The sequence below is a fragment of the Myotis lucifugus genome, unplaced genomic scaffold (assembly GCF_000147115.1).
Source record: "Myotis lucifugus unplaced genomic scaffold, Myoluc2.0 scaffold_9, whole genome shotgun sequence".
Taxonomy (NCBI): domain Eukaryota; kingdom Metazoa; phylum Chordata; class Mammalia; order Chiroptera; family Vespertilionidae; genus Myotis; species Myotis lucifugus.
The window spans coordinates 9,337,922-9,359,813 of NW_005871057.1; the positions used below are offsets into that span (position 1 = coordinate 9,337,922).

General features: G+C 36.5%; 1 protein-coding gene across 1 annotated transcript in view; it reads right to left on the minus strand.

The window, feature by feature from the left end:
- The window catches only part of MGAT4C (MGAT4 family member C), a 724,941-nt gene that overhangs the window by 338,712 nt on the left and 364,337 nt on the right, over positions 1–21,892 (minus strand). The window contains exon 3 of the mRNA XM_023749771.1: positions 6,201–6,261. Within this exon, the coding sequence (XP_023605539.1) occupies positions 6,201–6,261 (61 nt within the window). The remainder of the gene's footprint in view (positions 1–6,200; positions 6,262–21,892) is intronic.

A 21,892-nucleotide genomic window follows, 5' to 3' on the forward strand; every position in this document is an offset into this window, starting at 1 on the left:
ATGAATAGTATTTACTCAGGCTATTTACTTCTCACTTTTCTATTATATAAGTAAATCCTCTCTCATATACTCCTTTTTAAAAAATATATATTTTATGTATTTCAGAGAAGAAGGAAGGAGAAGAGTTAGAAACATCAATGATGAGAAAGAATCATTGATCCGCTGCTTCCTGCACACCCCCTATTGTGGATCAAGCCTGCAACCTAGGGAATGTGCCCTGACCTGGAATCGAACCATGACCTCCTGGTTCATAGGTTGATGCTCAACCACAGAACAACACTGGGAAGGCTCTCATATACACTCTTGAGAATATTTTATTCACAGTAGTGTACTCAAAATGGAAACATATTTATTTTCCCCAAATAGAAGGAAATACTAAGTTATATGTTTTATTATAAATTATTACAATTTTTACAACAAAAAATGATGGTGGAGTCTCAAAGTCATGAATGGTTTCTATAAAAATTCACTTTGATTCTCCTCTAAGCTGTTTTGTAAAATAAAGCCAGATTAAGTGATACTCATACACTTATGCACATACACGTTTTGGGAGTGCATGTATGTATAAGTATGTATGCATATATATAGCACATACAAAAGGAGAATCCTATAGTACCATATACTAGATTTTTTTGGACTATTATTTAAAATAATCACATTCTTATTTTTTATGCTTCTAAAACAAGAAGATTGCATACATACAGGGGGCGATGCTACATGCCAACAGAATCCCAATTCTTTAACAAGGGTTAAATCTTGCACAGTATTATCCTAATGTACTATAAAAAATAACTTCTATCTGCAGCAGCTGCCTACATAATATATATTCCTACATTTAGTTAATGCACCTCTTGAAATAAGCTACTAATTCTTTTTTTTAAATTTTTTATTGATTAAGTTATTACATATGTGTCCTTATACCCACATTACCCCCCATCGCCTCCACCCCCCTGTTGTCTGTGTCCATTGGTTAGGCCTATATGCTTGCATATAAGTCCTTTGGTTGATCTCTCCCCCTTACCCCCATTAGCCCCTATCTTCCCTCTGAGGCTTGACGGTCTGATTGATGCTTCTCTGTCTCTGGATCTGTTTTTGTTCATCAGTTTATGTTATTCATTATATTCCATAAATGAGTGAGATCATGTGATATTTATCTTTCTCTGACTGGCTTATTTCACTTAGCATAATGCTTTCCAGTTCCATCCATGCTGTTGCAAATGGTAAGAACTCCTTTTTACCGCAGTGTAGTATTCCATTTTATAGATATACCACAGTTTTTTTAATCCACTTATCTACTGATGGGGACTTAGGCTGTTTCCAAACCATAGCTATGGTGAATTGTGCTACTATGAACATAGGGGTGCATATATCCTTTCTGATTGGTGTTTCTAGTTTCTTGGGATATATTCCCAGAAGTGGGATCACTGGGTCAAATGGGAGTTCCATTTTTAGTTTTTTGAGGAAACTCCATACTGTTCTCCACAATGGCTGCACCAGTCTGCATTCCCACCAGCAGTGCACAAGGGTTCCTTTTTCTCCACATTGTTGTTTGTTGATTTGTTGATGATAGCCATTCTGACAAGTGTGAGATGGTACCTCATTGTCATTTTGATTTGCATCTCTCAGATGATTAGTGACTTTGAACATGTTTTCATATGTCTTTTGGCCTTTTTTCTGTCTTCTTTCGAAAAGTATATATTTTAGGTCCGTTGCCCATTTTTTGATTGGGTTGTTTATCTTCCTTTTCTTAAGTTGTATGAGCTCCCTGTAAATGTTGGAGATGAAACCCTTATTGGTGATAACATTTGCAAATATGTTCTCCCATGCAGTGGGCTTTCTTGTTGTTTTGTTGATGGTTTCCTTTGCTGTAAGCTACTAATTTTTACTAAACAACTTCTGTGCCTTTTCTTATGCTATTCCCTGTGCTAAAAACTCCTTCAGCTTCCTTCAAAGCTTAGTGTCAATCTATTTGATGCTGCTTTGTCTCTGTATCTATTTTTGTTCATCATTTTATGATGTTCATTATATTTCACAAATGAGTGAGATCATGTGATATTTATCTTTATCTGACTGGCTTATTTTGCTTAGCATAATGCTCTCCAGATCCATACATGCTGTTGCAAATGGTAAGAATTCCTTCTTTTTTAAAGCAGCGTAGTATTCCATTGTGTAGCTATGAAACTTCAGTGGGAAGGCAGCGGAGGGTTAGGGGGGTAAGAGATAAACCAAAGGACTTGTATGCATGCATATAAGCATAACCAATGGACACAGACATTAGGGGGATGAGGGCATGTGCCAGGGGGTTGGAGAGGCCAGGGGGAGGCCCATGGGGGCGGGGGAGAAGGAGACATATGTACTACTATTTGTAAAACTTTAAACAATAAGAAAGAGAAAGGATACAATAAAAATTAAAATAAAAAAAGAACTTAGTGTCAAATTACTCTCAGCATGTGCTATTGCTACTTCTCACATCTGGAAATAAACTTGTGTTCTTCTGAATAACATTAACATTTTCAACTTCTGCTTTATAGTTAAAGCTCTACTGTATTTTTAAAGTGGATATTGAATTTCCTTACTATATTGATTTAATCAGGTGAGAGTTAAAACAATTTAAAATAGTAAATCCCCTACAGACTTTTGTACACAGTTTTACACATAATCAATCCTCAATAAATGCTTGTAAAATAAATGGATGTTTCTAATAATCATATTTTTTCTTTAAACTATTGAAAAGGTATCTACAGAAAAAAAATTTAATTACTGAGGAAATACTAGTTAAATATTTCATGGTGCTTAATATATAATAAGTTTCAGTAGGTTTTCACTGTGTAGTGAAGAAACTACTGAAGTTTGAAGCCTGATGACTTCTCTATATACAATGTGTATTTGTAATTATTTCATTAAATAAATTGGTGATTATGTAATGTTTGGTACTAAGTATAAATATACAATATATTTTTATATGATCTTATTTAAGGAATTACTTGGTTTTCATTATCTGATTTCATTCACTCAACACATTTTTTTTATTTTTTTATTTTCAGGCACTTTGCTAAGCACAGTATATTATGCTTAAGCTTTGTAGAAGTGACACAAAAATAAACAGGTAAATAATTCTCTCTCTACATATGCATATATATATAAATGTAGATAAAATGCTTAAAATTATGGTAAATGCTAAGAGGCAAAAAAGTCTGTAGAGATAATGGCTAGATTAGATAGCTAGAAAAGCCTTTTTGAAGATGTGACATTTTTAGCTAATTAAGCGGATTCTGAAAGGTGGGAACTTACTGATGTACAGAATAAAGGAAAATTCATAATAAAACGGTTTAAAAATACTATTATATCTGAGCAACAAAATACTTGTTAAATCCTTTAAATGTCTAACAAAATAGTTGTTTCTTTGAATCACTCTAAAAATAATCTAAATTTAGTCAGTTTATTAAATTTTTAAAAGAAAAAAGACAATACTTTATAATGAGGTATAGATAGGTTTTTATAAAGATATGAAAAATCCAAAGTTTAGACTTTCTAAAATCTCTATGGAAAAAAGACTAGAATGTAGAGAAGAAGGCAGAAATATGCCTAATTATGTGTACTTTGCATATAGCATAATGCTACTTTTTTTCTTAGTTTTATGAACTAGTTTTGTTTTTTCTTAAAAAATGCTTACTAGACATTTAAAACTCTAAAATAATATTATTAAATATATTTATTAACACTTCTGCTTATTAGGAGACATTTGAAGGTTTGAAGATCATAGTCTAATTTAAGTATTGGGAAATGTGAAGAATGTATTATTTAAATATTGTAAATTATGCATAAGTGATCTAATGGATTCTCTTGGCATTACCCTATGTATGCTTTAATTCATTAATAAGAAAATTCTGGTTTATGATATATAATTAGTAGTTTCAAAACAGAAAAAAAATTAAAAAAGACATACCATATGAGTACAGCCTAAAATCATCATTTTAATCCAGTTGGAAGAGTTTTCCCTTTGCTACTTCATGAAATGATCAAGTTTGTTTCACATTGAAATACAGAATACCAGGAACAATTTTAAAAATAGAGAAAACTTATCAGTTTTTTTTAAAAGAACCTGAATCCAATAAAGCTTTTATTTTTTATTTTAAAAATATATATATGTATATGTATTGTTGATTTCAGAGGGAAAGAGAGATAGAAAGATCAATGATGAGAGAGAATCATTGATTGGCTGCCTCCTGCACTCCCCCTACTGGGGATCAAGCCCACAACCCCAGGCATGTGCCCTTGACTGGAATCAAACTTGGGACCCTTCAGTCCACAGGTCGATGCTCTATCCACTGAGCCAAACCAGCTAGGGCAACATATCAGTTTTTTATTATTAATTTATTCACAGTTAAGACTGCTGTCATTCATGTTAAAACAGCTTTAGAAATATTTCACTGATTATTTTTATGTAACTACCTCTTTGCCATATATTGGCTAAATATAACACAAAATAGAGCACACTTAAAACCCACGGGAAATTATTGGGTTATAGTTTACATACCCCCATCATGGACATAATTAATGAAGAAGGTATTTTTGCATTTGCTAAATATCTGACTCCAAAAAAAAACCAAAAAGAATCTATACTAAAGCCTCTCAGCACATTTTTAAAGAAAAATAAGCATCTCATCCTTTTTATGATCTTTTCAAATTTGAACCAATGTCTCATTGTCCAAGGTGTTCCATTTTTTTTCAAATTATATACAGTAATAAAGTGAAATTTCCACAATAGAAAACTATATTACAAATAGGAAAAATCTTTATATCCTAAAGCTTTTTCTTTAGAAAAATAAGCTCTGCATGTTTTCAGTTTAATTAATGCACTTAAGTGAATATGTTTTGTTTAAATATGTTAAAAAGCTATAAAAATGCATTTATCAAGATTCATCAAGAGCTAGGTCATTATCGTCATACATATCCATGACTACTTAATTATTAGACTAATGACTGTGCTAACAGCAGAAAGGTTGATTAATTTTTTTTTACAAACACTTGTATATTAATAGTTAAGTTTTTGTCAATTCCTTTGTTGTTAAAATGTTCACAGAGATCATCTAACACATGTTCAAGTTACTAGTCTTTTAATATAAATTTAGTAGCAAGAGGCTATATGGCTCAAGCATGTGCCATCCCACCGCATAGATCTGAGGATCCCTGAATATGACCTTCTCCCAGAGGAAAACCATTTAATGCTTCGTTGCACACAGAACAGTAGGTATGAATCACAAAACATCCAGATAGACTACTGACAGGTACATCTGAATAGAATTCCTTCTCAGCCGCTTATCTGCAGCCAGGCAAGCTTGTTTCACCCTCGCTTTCAAAGATAAAGCCACATGGCATGCTGCCTTGGCGGATTCTCACACAGCAAACAGCCCCCACCATCCATCACCGGGGGGAAGAAAACCCTTATTATTTCAGGTATTGTGACAGGAAATAGGATAAAGTACAAATTATCTGTCAGTGGAAAATTCATCAGTCCATACCAAGCCTTACGTCTGCTGCAACTTCCATAAGCTCTGTGCCTCTTGATCTTTTACTTTTAAAATTGACAGTTGTGATACCCCAGAGTTGCAGCCACGGCAAAGTTCGAGAACAAAAAACAGCAGGTTATCAGAGATAATTTATCAGAGGCCAAACAGGGAGAAGAGATGCCAATAATTAGTAAGTAACTGAAAAACAGATCTGTGACAGATGAAGGAATGAAGGTGCACTAAGCTTTTATCTTTAATAGACACCTCATTCCACTTGATAAAAAACAATGACAAATTGAAACCCTAAATATATGGAATATTGGTTATAAACAAGATTAACAATGAATTATGTACAAGATAACATGGAAATGTTTACTTATAAGGGATCTTATTTACATATCTTGTCAACCATAAGTAAATTAGAATGCCAAAACTATATACAATGATAGGTTTTTAATTAAGTATCAATGAATAACACAAATGTATTATCTTCTTCAAAGTTCAGTTTCTAAAAATTATTAGATTTATTTTAAACTGGACAAAACAGACATATCAGTTCTCACTTTCTGCATTTCTCATAGTACACAATTACACTTCACCAAAGCTTTCATTATATATCTCAATAAAGGGCAGGTCATACCACTAGGTCAGTTATAATAGAATTCAATAGCACAAAAGAACAGGACTCACGTTTTAGGGTCAGTTGATAGTCTTTCTCCTGCAAAATCAGTCCTGTGCTTTCTTGGTAATTCTGTGTTAAACCAAAATGACAAAAATCTTAGTTTTTCTTGACATTGTCTCTAAGAATGCATGCAAAGAAACTTCCAGTTAGTTAAGGAGACAAAAAATGCATTAAAGAGTACTGATTTGTAAATTTGGTCCTTCTCCTACTCCCATCTGTTTGCAAAATTTCTGCTCAATCAACTAATTACTGTAGAAACTCAACTATGGCTGTGGTCAGTTAATGAAATGTAGGTCTGGGATTAGCTTCCATAAACATGAGTTACTGGTTGGACATCTAGAATTGGAAGAGGTAAGGGTGATGCTGGGAAAGAAAAAAAAAACAATTTTGAGAATGTACAATATGATAGATTTAGCTAAATTAACTGCTGTGCTATATATGAGGTTATTCATAGTATTCTGAATGTGTAAATAAATGTAAGCAAACTACTTTGAAAATATTACCAATACTATCTTCAATGACAATTTGGGGAATATAAATATAGCTACTAAATTTAAGTTCTTTGAAATTGCACAGGTTTAATTAGATAGGATAGAGGTCCTTTACAGCCACAATCATTTAAGCATTATTAAACACTAGTGGTCCGGTGCACGGAGTTTGTGCACATTAAAAGGGAATTAGCCGTAGCTGGTTTGGCTCAGTGGATAGAGCATCAGCCTTCAGACTAAAAGGTCTCATGTTTGATTCCAGCCAAGGGCACATACCCGAGGTGCGGGCTCAATCCCCAGTGTGGGGCATGCAGGAGGCAGCCAATCAATGATTCTCTCTTATCATTGATGTTTCTATCTTTCTCTCACTCTCCCTTCCTCTCTAAAATCAATAAAAATATTTTTTAAAAAGGTAATTAATTAGGGAAATATTTTTTTAAATATATTTTATTGATTTTTTTACAGAGAGGAAGGGAGAGGGATAGAGAGTTAGAAATATCGATGAGAGAGAAACATCAATCAGCTGCCTCCTGCACACTCCTCACTGGGGATGTGCCCGCAACCAAGGCACATGCCCTTGACCAGACTCGAACCTGGGACCCTTGAGTCCGCAGGCTGATGCTCTATCCACTGAGCCTAACCGGTCAGGGGAGGGAAATATTTTAATATTGCTATTTGCCCTTTCTCTATAATAGAAGTGTCAGAGATGAAAGAAAATTAGTAAAATGTATATGAAAATTTCCCTCCTGTCAGAGTCTGGGGATTGCCACAGGACTCAGAGTCAAGTCCCCACCCACCCATGCGCACCTCAAAATTGTGCAAGACCCAGACCTGGCCAGCCCCACCCCCATGACGCAGCCTCAGGTCCCCTGGCCCAAGCATGAGGGCACAAGGGCACGAGGGTCTGATGACCATTTGCATATTAGCTCTTTATTATATAGGATCTTTTCAAATGTGCAAGAACTTCAGTTAGCAGGCATTAAAATTGTTATTTTTGCTATATCTGTTTCTGTTTATATTGAGTCACTAAGATACAATGCACTTTAACATCATCAGTAATTTCTTTGAAGTTTCAGTAAATAGAGAACATTTTAAAATGTTCAACAAAATATTTACCTCTACTTGTGTATCACAATATTAATGTCAGTTTATTTTCTAGGCATTACAAACTACAACATATAATCAGAACAATTAGTTTTAATATTTAAAATGTCAAATATCATATGTGTATTTAACACCTTATATAAACCATATAAATATAGAGTCATGTAATAGTCCTTAATCACTATATGTCATGATTTGTTTACTGTACAATAAAGTGTTCAAATTTTCTGGTAAATTATTTACTGATTCAACAAATAGATCTTGACTAGGATGGCCTTACAAGTCCTTTCAGCTTGATTAAACAAATTTTAGAAAGATTTCTTCTGGACTCTAGTTCCTGACCTCTTTTTCTTAAAGCATGTACTTTAAACTTGAAATTATAAATTATTTTTCTTCCTTTTTGAGACTTAAATCTTCTCTCAACCTCTTGCCAGTTTTACAACCCAAGAATGTCTTTTTCCAGAATTTGGGAGTGATTCCTTTGAGGTATAATCATCAAGAAAGATGGTGCCTCTACCTCCTAGTCCAGTGGTTCTCAACCTTTCTAATGCCGTGACCCTTTAATACAGTTCCTCATGTGTGGTGACCCCCAATTTCATTGTTACAAATTGAACATAATTAAAACATAGTGATTAATCACAAAAACAATATGTAATTATATATGTGTTTTCCGATGGTCTTAGGCGACCCCTGTGAAAGGGTCATTCGACCCCCAAAGGGGTCGCGACCCACAGGTTGAGAACCGCTGTCCTAGTCTCTATGTTAACAATAAACAATGTTACTCTTAGATACAGAGAACAGACTAACAGCTGTCAGAGTGATGGGAGGAGGTGGGCAGGGTAAATATGGTGAAGGGATAAAGAAAAAAAAAAAACACCTCATAGATAACATTAAGGTGATTACCAGAGAAAAAGAGAAATGGGGCGGGGGGAATGGGATAAGAGAGGGTAAAGGGGGAATAAATGGTGATGGAAAGAAACTTGACTTGGGGTGGTGAACACATAATACAAAATACATATTATGTATTATAAAATTGTACCCCTGAAACCTATTTAATTTTATTAACCAATTTTGCCCCAATAAAAAAAATTAAAAACCCCCACAAAAACAATAAGCATTGTTAGCAAATACAGATGACCTAACCACATTAATCAATCTCTCACCTAATATTCTGTAGTATTTGAGTTTTGTGGCCGGGCTTCTCTAATATTTTTACACAAACTCCTCTTCCTTTTAAAAATCTTCCACCTTGTATTTCAGCAGAATTAAATTAAATATCTCCCCCCTTTTGCAATAGCAATGAATAAAGTTTCCCATGTTTGTGGAACTCCATCTCGTGCACTTTTTCTTTTACATTCTCAAGTGTCTATCATGTGTCAGAACACTAGTAACTCACTGGTAGAGAAGGTAGTTGCCTTCACTGTAGTTTCTTTAGAGTACCTGCAATCTAGTGGGAGACTAAGACCTATATATCAACATTTACAATAGAATGTGATCAATGTCCTGATTGCAAGAACAGAATGGCACATCTAATAAAAGTAGACTAAATGATGAAAAGTATCTATAATAATAAAAGGTTATATGCAAATTAGAATGGACATCCTTCCGGACATCCTTCCATCCTTCTGGATGAAGCTGAGGTTGAGAGGGAAGCCTGGGTCCCGGGTGCCTGCCAGCACCCAGAGGGAAGCCCTGGTTCCAGGTGCCAGAGGGAAGCCGGTGCTGGCAGCCGGGGAAAGGAAGGCCTACTCTTGCACGAATTTTGTGCATTGGGCCTCAAGTAGTAGAATAAGTGTCATTGAATCTGTCACTTAATCAATAATGAGCTATTATCCAGGTAAATTTGAACAGTGAGAATGCTCCAGGAAGTGGGTCCAGCATTTGTGAAAGTCTAAAGGCAAAATCAACCTTTCAGTGCAAAGAAAAGTAAGATAACAATGTTTGGATTCTATACCGTGATATAGGTGAGTGACAAAAAATGAGACTGAAATGTAACTGGAGCAAGATAATAAAAGGTGCTTATTCAGTCATGCAGTTGCTCTTTTTTCTTTTAATCACTTTTTTTTTTAATGGAAGCAATATAACAAGATTCAATGCCAAGAGCTCTGGTAATCAGACTATCAGGCTTTAAAATTTAAACCTATATCTTGCAAGTTGTATGATATTAACAAGTAGTCTAAACCCACTTAATCTCTGAATTGCATAAATGGGTAAAGGAAAATCCACGTATAATATTAATCACAAATCTTAGAACATAGAAAATAATTTATGAAGAAGAAGAAGAAGAAGAAGAAGAAGAAGAAGAAGAAGAAGAAGACAATAGAAAGTAATCTTTGATGATAAGATGATGACATACATAGAATATGAAGAAATGAGAAATTTTTGAAGCATTTTTAAAATGGAAAAATATTACCAAGTTCACATTTTGAAATAGCATGCTGGTTATAATTAGAAGGAGATTTTGAAAGTTAAGAAGTGAATCTGTAATCTAAGCCTGAGAACAGTTGTGGTAGCTAAAACTGTGTAAATATCTATAGTCAATGTTTGTAGAAGCAATGGGTTTATTCAGCATGGCCTAATAAGAGGTAAAGCATCCCTCTGTTTACTAACTGTTTCATGGTTATAATTTTTAATAGCATAGATTTTCACTTCTTAAAGTTTCTTGTTTAAATAATATAGAATTTAGTAGATATCCTTGTGGGCATTAATTAATATGTTTTATTAGAGGAGTTTTGTTTAATCAAGAAAATCAGTTGTATGGCTGTCATCTCCAATATATAATATGACAGTAATCATAAGAGAAAGAGCTAATGTTTATTTTAGCATATTCCTCTACTACTATTCCCAGCATGTAAAAGAATGTCAGACTCAGTAATTATTTGATGAATAAATGTTGTGTGACTTGGCAGGAAACCATTCACTTGGAGTGGTTAATTCATAGGGACAGGCAATTAAAAATATGTATTAAAATTACTAAAGAAAGGTTGTTACAGAGAGTGTGCTATGTTTTATGCTGTTCTTATCATCATGACTATTTCTAAAAGTTAGATGAGATTCAAATGTAAATAACACAAAATAATAATAAATAAAGTAAGGTAAAGAGATGGATGATAGATAAATAGATAAATAAATATGTAGATAGATAGATACATAGATATAGATAGATAAAATGACTCAAGTGAGGTTGACATATAAGTCCAGGGCTTTTTTGGTAGCTTTGTAGTCATCAAAGACCCAAGAGCTTTTCTAGTTTTCCATGCTTAGCCAATGGCTTCCACCTTGAAGGTTCATGGAATATTAGAGGCCCGGTGCATGAAATTCATCCACAGATAGGGTCCCTAGGCCTGGCCAGTGATCATGGCTGATGGCGGCCTTCCTTCCCCTAGCTGCCGGCTACCAGCTGGGCCTTCCTTTCCCGTCTGCTGGCTGCTGGCCAGGGCCTTTCTTCATTCTGCGCCACCCCCTGGTGGTTAGCACATGTCATAGTGAGTGGTTGAACTCACAAACTCCTGAAGGGACAATTTGCATATTAGCCTTTTATTATATAGGACTAGTGGCCTGGTGCATGAAATTCATGCATGGGGGGGTTCCCCAAGCCCAGCCTGCACCCTCTCCAATCAGGGACATCCCTCTCACAATCTGGGACTGCTGGCTCCTAACCATTTGCCTGCCTGCCTGCCTGATTGCCCCTAATCTCTCTGCCTGCCTGATCGCCCCTAACCTCTCTGCCTGCCTACCTGATCCTCCCAACTGCTCTCCCCTGCTGGCCTGATCTTGCCCCCAACTGCCCTCCCCTGCCGGCCTGATCTCTCCCATTCTCTGTCTCTCCTTGTTTTTCTCAGCAGTCTTCCAGGCCTCCCTGCCTCCCTGTGTCCCTCTGCCTCTTTCCCAGCTGGGAGGGGGCGGGGCCAGTGGGGGCCGCTCCACCTTCTGCCGGCCCTCCCTTCTATCCAGGCCTCTTCAGGCCCAGTCTGTTTTGTTTCCTCATTCTGAGAGAAGCTCCAAGAGCGAGCTGGGAGGGAGGGAAAGAAAGGGAAATAAGGCTGTGAGCTGGTGGGCGCTGTGTGTCTCTCTGTGTGTGTGGTTGTGAGTGTGAGTGCCGACCCCATCTCCCCCTTTCCTGTCTCCGCTGCTACAAGTTCTCACCCACCAGAGCCTGCTGTGCACGCAGCCTGGGCATTAGGTCGAGTCTCCGGTCATTGTGGATGTGATGAACCCAGGATTTTATTAGGATTGTTACTTCAGTTACAGCCTTTCTAAGTTTCAGGAAGCAGAAAGACACATATACTAGTTTAGTAGGCTCCTTAGAAGGTTATTCTAGATGCTGGCCTATAGCGACAGCTTATATGTTATATTGGAAATAACCTTCAAAATTGAAATTGAAACATACCTATTTAGATAATTCTTTTGCCACCTTAAACAATATAGTAATCTATTAATCGGCTAAACGGGAGAAATAGGAACAATTTTTTGAGGATTTTACGTCATAAAACTGTGTCTTCATTTTCACTAAACATTAGGCAATAAGTCTAGGCAAAATAATTTCTATTACATACTTCTTGGCAAAATAATTTCTATTACATACTTTCCTTAAACTTCCTGCTCCAAAATACTAAATAAAGGAAGCTCAGGATTCAAACTGGACTCATTGTTTGAGAACACCAATAACTGTAAAATATATAATGGAAACACAAATACAAATGCCAAGTGCATTCCCGATGTGCACATGAAGCTGCAAGACTACTCTCTATCTACTTTCAAAAATATCCCCAGCAGCAACGTAATGAGACTTCAATATCTTATCTGTGTCCAATCCCTGACTATCCTCTTTTCAAACTCTTATGAAGCTTCATTTAGTTAATTATTAGTATTACAAAATACTGAAGTGAAGCTGCAGCAGCAGGAAGGCAGTTTTTGTTGCTTGTGAATGTGTTTTGTATGTGTCTGTGTGCTTCCTATGAGTGAATGCTTGCTGCTTGCCTGTTCTTTTCAGACCACACAATGAATCCATATAGGGATGACCTGAATTGGGAGAAGTTTAGCAGCTCTACCATTTTTTTTTTCAATCTGACTCTTTGCTAAAATTTCCTGTTTCTTATTCTAAGCTGAAAACAGAATTATCTACCAGAATGAAATGAGAATTGCAGACTCTTAAATTTACCCTATAGCCCCTCTCTCCCAGAAGATAGTCTGATATTTGAATTTCAAAGGCAATCTCTTTATAAAAATCAAATAGATGGAGTGGAAATGCCAAGGAAACAACCACCTAAGCAGGACACGGATGTTCTTAATAAACTTGAGACAAAGATGTTCTGTCCAACATATCAGCATTGAAAGTAATGTAAAATGAAATGATATTTGTGTTCTTACATTTAAACTTATTTTAGAGACTCTTCTCTCAAAAGATAATTTGTTTTCAATCGATTAGGTAAGGCCCTGAAGAACAAAATAGACTATTTCTTTATTGCATAACCATTATGTATTTCAAAGAGAAAGCTTAACTGTGGGGGGAAAATATTGAAAAATTGTACTTTTAAAATTTTTGCCAAATATGGCTAAGAACTACAGTTAAATATAATTAAAATTAAATTACCTTTCTCTACTATTGATGGTTTATGCTTTAGAGGTATCAGACAGTGACCAAATAATTATACCTTATATACATTTAATAGATATGTTTAAAACCCCCTAAAATACAAATACATAAATTACAAAAAAAATAAGTTAAAAAATAAGCCTTGTTAACAAACACAGATTACCTAACCACAGTAATCAACCTCTTACCTAATATCCACTAGTATTTTTACACAAACTCTTTTTCTTCTTAAAAATATCCCACCTTATATTTCAACAGAATTAAATTTAATATCTCCCCCCTTTTGAAATAGCCTTGAATAAAGTTTCCCATGTGCATTTAACTTCATCTGGTGCACTTTTTCTTTCACATCCTCAAGTATCTGTCATGTAAATACAAAATATCAAGTTGAGAAAAGAGGTCACTTCCTTTTTTGTTGTTGTTAAATATATTTTTATTGATTTCTGAGAGGGTGATGGAGAGAGAGACAGAAACATCAATGGTAAGAGAGAATTATTGATTGGCTGCCTCCTGCAGCCCCATACTGGGGATCCAGCCCACAACCTGGGTGTATGCCCCAACTGGAACGGAATCCGGGACCCTTCAGTCTGCAGGCCAGTGCTCTATCCACTGAGAAAACTAGCCAGCACAAAAGGTCACTTCTTTTAAGTGTTAAATACCTAACAGTACACAGTTCTCTCTATACAGTTTGTGGGTATCTGTATAGGGGGATGGTAGGATGACATCTAAAGGATCAAAAATAAGATTTGCCAAGAAGAGACTGCTCTCCTAGGGATTAATTATGTGACATCTTTGGATATCAAATAACAGCTTGCTTCTATTTTAGTTTGTGACTATTTGGGACAACTATTTACAGATGAATACACTTTTTTAAAAAATCCTAATTCCAGGACATGCTATTCATTAATTCTAGAGAAATGAAGGGAGAGAGAGAGGGAGAGAGAAACATCAGTTACCTCATGCCCGCACCATGACCAGGGATAGATCCCGGAGCCTCGGTACAGGCCCAGACCAGGAATTGAACCCGAGACCCTTCAGTGAACAGGACGACGCTCCAGCCACTGAATCATACTAGCCAGGGCTGCATACATTTCTTTTAGCTAGTAAATGTCCTGTAAAAATTCCTCAGGAGAATGCTGATAAAAATCATTGAAGAGATAGTCCAATACTTATGCAGCATAATCTTAGGTTCATTTTTTCTCTTGAAAATGTTGACACAAAGTTTTTCCCCCCCAGCTTTATTGAGGTATTATTGTTAAATAAAAACTATATATTTAATTCCTATTATGTTATGTTTTGATATACATATGCATTGTGAACTGATTATCACAATTAAACTATTTAGCATATTCACAAATTCACATAATTACATTTTCTTTTTGTGGTGAGACATTTAAGATCTGCTCTCTTAGCAAATTTTAGATGTACAATACAGCATTTATTAACTGTGGTCACCATGCAGAACACTGGCTCTCCAGAACTTATGCTGTGTAACAGAAAACCTATACCTTACCTTCTCACTATTTCCTCCACCCACCTGGCAACCACCATTTTATTTCCTACTTTCAATGATGGGGTTTTTTTATGTTTCACATATAAGTGAGATCATTCTCGCCAGCACTTGTCATTTGTCGATTTGTTGATGATAGCCACTCTGATAGGTGTGAGGTGATACCGCATTATTGTTTTGATCTACATCTCTTAGATAATTAGTGACTTTGAGCATTTTTTCATATGTCTCTTGGCCATCTGTATGTCCACTTTGGAGAAGTGTATATTTAGTCTTTTGCCCATTTTTTAATTGGATTGTTTGACTTTCTTTTGTTAAGTTGTATGAGTTCCTTATACATTTTGGATATTAACCCTTTATCAGATATATCATTGCCAAATATGTTATCCCATACAGTGGGCTCCCTCTTTATTTTGTTGACTAGAGGCCCGGTACACGAAATTCGTGCATGGGGTGGGGGATGTCTCTTAGCCCGGCCTGCACACTCTCACAATCGGGACCTCTCGGGGGATGTACGACTGCCTGTGGTTTCAGGCCTAAACCAGCAGTTGGACATCCCTCTTGCAATCTGGGATGGCTGGCTCCTAACCGTTTGCCTGCCTGCCTGCCTGATAGCCCCTAACCACTAGCCTGCCTGCCTGTTCACCCCTAACCACCTCTGCCTTTGCCCCTGCATGTGGGACCTCGGCTCTCTTCCTCCAGCTGGCCACAGGCAACCGGGACCTGGGCTTCGCTCCCTCTGGCCAGCTGCAGGCACCCAGGACCCGGCACAGCTTTGCCTGAGCTGGCCACAGGCACCTGAGACCTGGGACACCTTCACCCGGGCTGGCTGCAGGCACCCAGGACCCTTGGCGGTGCCACCCGGGCCCCAGCTTTGTCAGGAAGGATGTCCGAAATGACGTCCGGAAGACATCCGGTCTATCTGGTCTAATTAGCATATTACCCTTTTATTAGTATGGTGTCTTTTGCTGTGCAGAAACATTTTATTTTGATGTAGTCCCATTTGTTTAATTTCTATTCAGTTTCCTTTGCCCTAGGAGGTGTATTTTATACACAAGTATATTGCTATGAGAGATGTCTGAGATTTTTCTATCTGTGGTTTCTTCCAGAATATTTATGTTTTCACAACTTACATTTAAGTCTTTTATCTATTTTGAGTTTATTCTTGTGTATGGTATAAGTTGGTGGTCGAGTTTCCTTTTTTAATGTATCATTTTGACTTGATTTTTGGGCATAGTTTAAGCAAAGTGTCCAATTTCATTCTTTTGGATGTAGATGTCCAGTGTTCCAAACACCATTATTGAAAAGTTTATCCTTTCCCCATTGTATATTACTGATGTTTTTGTCAAAAATTAGTTTATATATGTGGTAATATTTCTGTGCTCTTAATTCAATTCCATTGGTCTATGCATCTTTTTAATGCTAGTACCATACTATTGATTAATATATCTTTGTAATATAGTTAAAGTCAGGAAGTGTAATGACTTCAGCTTTGCTCTTGCTCAAGACCACTTTAGCTATTGCAATTCTTTTGTATTTCCTAATGAATTTAAATATTGTGTTATTTTGTTAATGTGGTGTATTACATTTTTTGAATCCTAACTCAAATCCTTTTAGTGATCTATTCTTTTTATATTCCCTATTTCTTTTAGAAGAGGAAAGTTATATATATATATATATATATATATATATATATATATATATATATATATATATATATATATATACATACCTAAGCAACCATTACAACTGAACGACGGGTCAATCAGTCGCTATGATATGCACTGACGACCACCAGGGGGCAGATGCTCAACATAGGAGCTGCCCCCTGGTGATCAGTGTGCTCCTACAGCCAACTTCCCATGCTGGCCAACCTCCCACAGTCCCTCCCCCTGGCAGTTCCATAACCCTGGCTAAGGCTGTGGGCACCAGAAAATCTGGGTCCAGGAAACTATAGGAGGAGAGTGACCCCAACACTGATCAAGACAGAGTAGCAGTTTGGAGGGGGCAGAAGGGGCAAATATGTAAAGCAAGCACCACCGCCATTTTACCTCTGCCACCCGCACTGCGCTGTGCTGCTCACCCTTCTGCCCCCATCAGCCACTTCTAGCTCGTCCCCCACATCTTTCTGGGCTCCCAACCGCTGATTGGCTAGTGCTCTTACAGTGGTGTGCCACCATTGGCCAAAGTCAGCTACCTATCATGCTTGGGGGTGCAGCCCCAAGAAAATATGCAGCTGAGGTAGGAGAGACAACCTGTCTGTCTCTCAGCAACTCCGCCCTGGGGAGAGTGAGGCTGCCCAAGCGCAGGCAGCGAAGTATAGCTGTATTTCTAACTCAGAGCATAGCTGGTGTTCAGGCCATTTTGGGGCACTCTGTCTGTGGTCTTTGCTAGCTGCTACCTCAGCACATCTGCACAACTAGATCTGGGCCTGCCGGCCAACCTCCCGTGACGCAGCCCCCCTCCCCCCATCGGCAGGCCCCGATCGCCCACCCGCACCATGCCTGTATTTGTGCACTGGGCCTATAGTATAATATATATTTAATTGTTTTAGTAGAATATAGTAGAATCTGAAAATTGACAAAAATTTCATGTTCATTCAAAAGTGATTATTGAGTGCTGATTCTGTAACATTAACTGAGCTAGGTATAAGGTACATGTCAGAGTCAAAAGTGAGGGGTTGGGAATGCAAGCCTAGTACAATATTCACAAATCTATAAATGTTATACATCACATAAACTGAGAGATAAAAATAACATATTCATATCAATTGATGCAGAAAAAGCATTTGACAAAATCCAACACTCTTTCTTGATAAAAACTCTCAGCAAAGTGGAAATGGAGGGATCATACAACAACATAATAAAAACCTTATATGACAGACCTACAGCCAACATCATACTCAATGGGCAAAAACTAAACTCATTTCCCCTAATAACAGTAACAAGACAGGGATGCCCATTTTCACCACTTCTGTTCGACATAGTACTGGAAGTGCTAACCATAGGGATCAGACAAGAAGAAGAAATAAAAGGCATCCAAATTGTAAAAGAAGAAGTAAAACTGTCATTATTTGCAGATAACATGATATTGTACATAGAAAGCCCTAAAGACTCCACTAAAAAAGTACTAGACTTAATAAATGAATTTGGCAATGTAGCAGGATACAAAATGAACACCCAAAAATTGATGGCTTTCTTATAAGCCAACTAGAGGCCTGATGCACAAAATTCATGCAAGGGGCTTGGCCCTTGCAGCCCCGGCTGCCTCAGCCCTCGCAGCATTGGCTTCATCTAGAACAGTGATTGCGAACCTTTTAAGCTCTGTGTGTCAGCATTTTGAAAAACCCTAACTTAACTCTGGTGTCGTGTCACATATAGAAATTTTTTGATATTTGCAACCATAGTAAAACAAAGACATATTTTTGATATTTATTTTATATATTTAAATGCCATTTAACAAAGAAAAATCAACCAAAAAAATGAGTTCGCATGTCACCTCTGACACGCGTGTCATAGGTTTGCCATCACTGATCTAGAAGGTCATCCAGAAGGTCGCCCAGATGGTTGTTCCACCATCCAGTCTAATTAGCACATTAGCTCTTTATTATATAGGATAATGAACTCACAGAAAAAGAAACTAAAAACCTAATTCCATTTACCATTGCATCAAAAAAGTTAAGATATCTTGGAATCAACTTAACTAAGGAGGTAAAAGATGTATACTCTGAAAACTATAAGACATTGAAAAAAGAAGTAGAGGAAAACATAAACAAATGGAAGAATATGCTGTATTCATGGGTTGGTAGAATGAACATCATTAAAATATCCATACTTCCTAAAGCAATCTATAGATTCAATGAAATCCCCATTAAAATACCAATGGCATATTTCACAGACCTAGAACAAACTCTCCAAAAATTCATATGGAATAAAAAAGACCCCCAATAGCCACAGAAATCCTGAGAATGAAGAACAAAGTTGGAGGGATCATAAGACCAGATATCAAGCTATATTACAAAGCCACTGTTCTAAAAACTGCCTAGTACTGGCACATGAATGGACATATAGACCAATGGAACAGAACAGAGAACACAGAAAACAACACAAGCCATTATGTGCAATTAATATTTGACAAAGGAGGTCAGAGCACACAATGGAGTCAAGACAGTCTCTTCAATAAGTGCATGAATTTCATGCACCAGGCCACTAATAACACCAATGAGAAAGGATATATGCACCTCTATGTTCATAGCAGCACGATTTACAAGAGCTAAGATTTGGAAACAACTTAAGTGCCCATCAGCAGACGAGTGTATTAAAAAACAGTGGTACATCTACACAATGGAATACTATGCTGCTATAAAGAAGAAGGAATTCTTACCATTTGCAACAGCATGGATGCAACTGGAGAGCATTATGCTCAGCGAAATAAGCCAGTTGGAGAAAGATTTAATATCACATGATCTCACTCATATGTGGGATATAATAAACAAGATAAACTGATGAACTAAAATAGATCCAGAGACATAGAAGCATCATGCAGACTGTCCAACCTTAGAGGGAAGGCGGGGCGGGGAGTGGTAAGAGATCAACCAAAGGACTTGTATGCATGCATATAAGTATAACCAATGGATACAGACAGTAAGGGAGTGAGGGTATGTGCTAGGGGGTAGGAGCATTCCAGGAAAAGTCAATGGGGGGAAATGAGACACATGTAATACTTTAAACAATAAAGAATTTAATTTTAAAAAAGTGAGGGGATAATGATACAGTTAGTGAACTAGATGTTAGAATAAAGATACGTTATGTGAGCAAAAGACAGGACACTTCACTCAGACAGAAGTGACAGGGAAATCTTACAACAGAGGAGCAGGCAGCGGTTCTCAACCTGTGGGTTGCGACCCTTGAAAACACATCCTGCATATTAGATATTTACATTACGATTTATAACAGTAGCAAAATTACAGTTATGAAGTAGCAATGAAAATAATTTTATGGTTGGAGGTCACCACAACATGAGGAACTGTATTAAAGGAAGGTTGAGAACCACTAGTTGAGGAAAATGTCTATGAAGGATACTCATCATTCAGTAAAGTAGCTCTACCGCTTCTAAGTTCTTGTTTTTCTGCTTGGCATTTTTTGTTGTTGTTTGGTTATTCATTCTCCAAAGTTTTCTGAGTCAATATGCATGCACAATTCCTAGGTACCTTTATTTCAATAGTGGTGACTAAGTATTATGTCTCACATTGTGTTAAACGCCAGAAATACTATGACAAATAAGACAACATTTCTGCCTTCTTTAAGTTCACTATCTTCTCTAAGTTCATACATATATGATTTAAGAAACATTTACAGTTGGAAATAAAATTTACACTGGGACTTGCAAGATTAATAAAATCACAAAAGGTGCTTACTGACCTTGGGCTAGTCTTAGTTATTGCTCCGGCTAGAAAACTAAATATTCCAAAAGTCCTCTTCCTTTTCTTTCTGCCCTTCAGCCCAACATCCTCGATCTTCTTAGTGACTAAGTCTTGCTGTCCTCCAGTGTGCATTGTGAAGGGGGAAAGCTTTAACTCAGCCATTTTCTCTTAAATTCTGCTCTTCATTTCCTTCCCAGTATCTCTAGTCTCTCACCGACTCTCACTTAAACTTTGGTAATTACCTCACTCGAGGACAATCAATCTTCCATATTGCTGCTAGAGGGATCTTTCCAAAAGATAAATTTGCTCTTATGATTCTCTTGCTTAAAAAAAATAATAAAACAACAACAAAGGCATTTGGTTGTCTTCTAGTGCCTTCAGGGAGAAGTCCACAACTCAGCATGTCATAGAACACCCCTCACCATGGGAAGTGATCACCTCATCAGCTTTCCTGCTGCCTTTTTCCCGACTCACAAATCCTTTTATTTATTTTCTTAAAAATGTGTCTTTGTTTGTAAAGCCCTTCTCTCTGTCTCCAAGGCAGAAATAGAGAAGAATCTGAATTATACTGCTTTTCTCCTTATATGACATTACTTATATGTTGTTTTCTTTTCTAGACTGAATAATTAAATGTGGGAAATGTATTTTATTAATCTTTGAATCCTCGTACTAGGCACAGTTTCTGGCACTGTCCTTGTCATGGTGAAAGTATGCCACACATTGTAAAGTGAATTAAATAAAAAATAAATTAGCCCAGAGTTGAGAACAAGATCTAGAAGATAAATAATGTAATAAATCATGATGGAAACATTCCTTTGAAAAGTAGATATTAAGAATACTTCTGTATTTTAGTAGTCAATATTTGAATTTGGGCCCTTCAAAGTTTACTGAGGATTTTTTTAAGTCATTTAATGATTTTTTGAAAAAAAATTAGCAAAATATACCTAGTAGAATAAAGTTTTATGTATAGAACCATATCATTAAACTTTTACAAAGTGTCAATTTAATTCAATTCAAAGTACTGAGTGTTTGCATAGCTAACCTTTTCTTTATTTGAATTCAGAATATACCTATTCATGTATTTTATTATTTTTAATATGACATCAAAGACACTCCAGGGTACATTTTATTATTCCATTTATTCATGCCTAGGGTACATTATGAACTACAAACCTAAAGACTAAGTGTTTTAAACACCCAAATCATGTATTAGTGGATCAATAAAACACACCCTGGAGTACCTTAATCCTATAATATGTCTTCTACTTCTTATTGAAAGGGAAAAAAAGCAATTAATCTCAAACAAAACTAATACTTTAAAATCACATCATTCTACCTTTTCATATTTCATTCAGGGAACAAATGGAAAAGAATGGCAGGTTCTTGTTAGGTCATTACAAGAGAAATAAATTATGCAGTCCATCTACTGAAAGAATCAGTAGTATTTCTGCTTTAAAAGCTTTTATGCTTGGCTATAGACAGTCCAAGTCTTTGTGAAGTATAATACATTTAGGTCTGGTGTTTCCTTACATAGTGGCAATATGAAACAAAAGAATTAGATAATAGAGTGTGACATATAA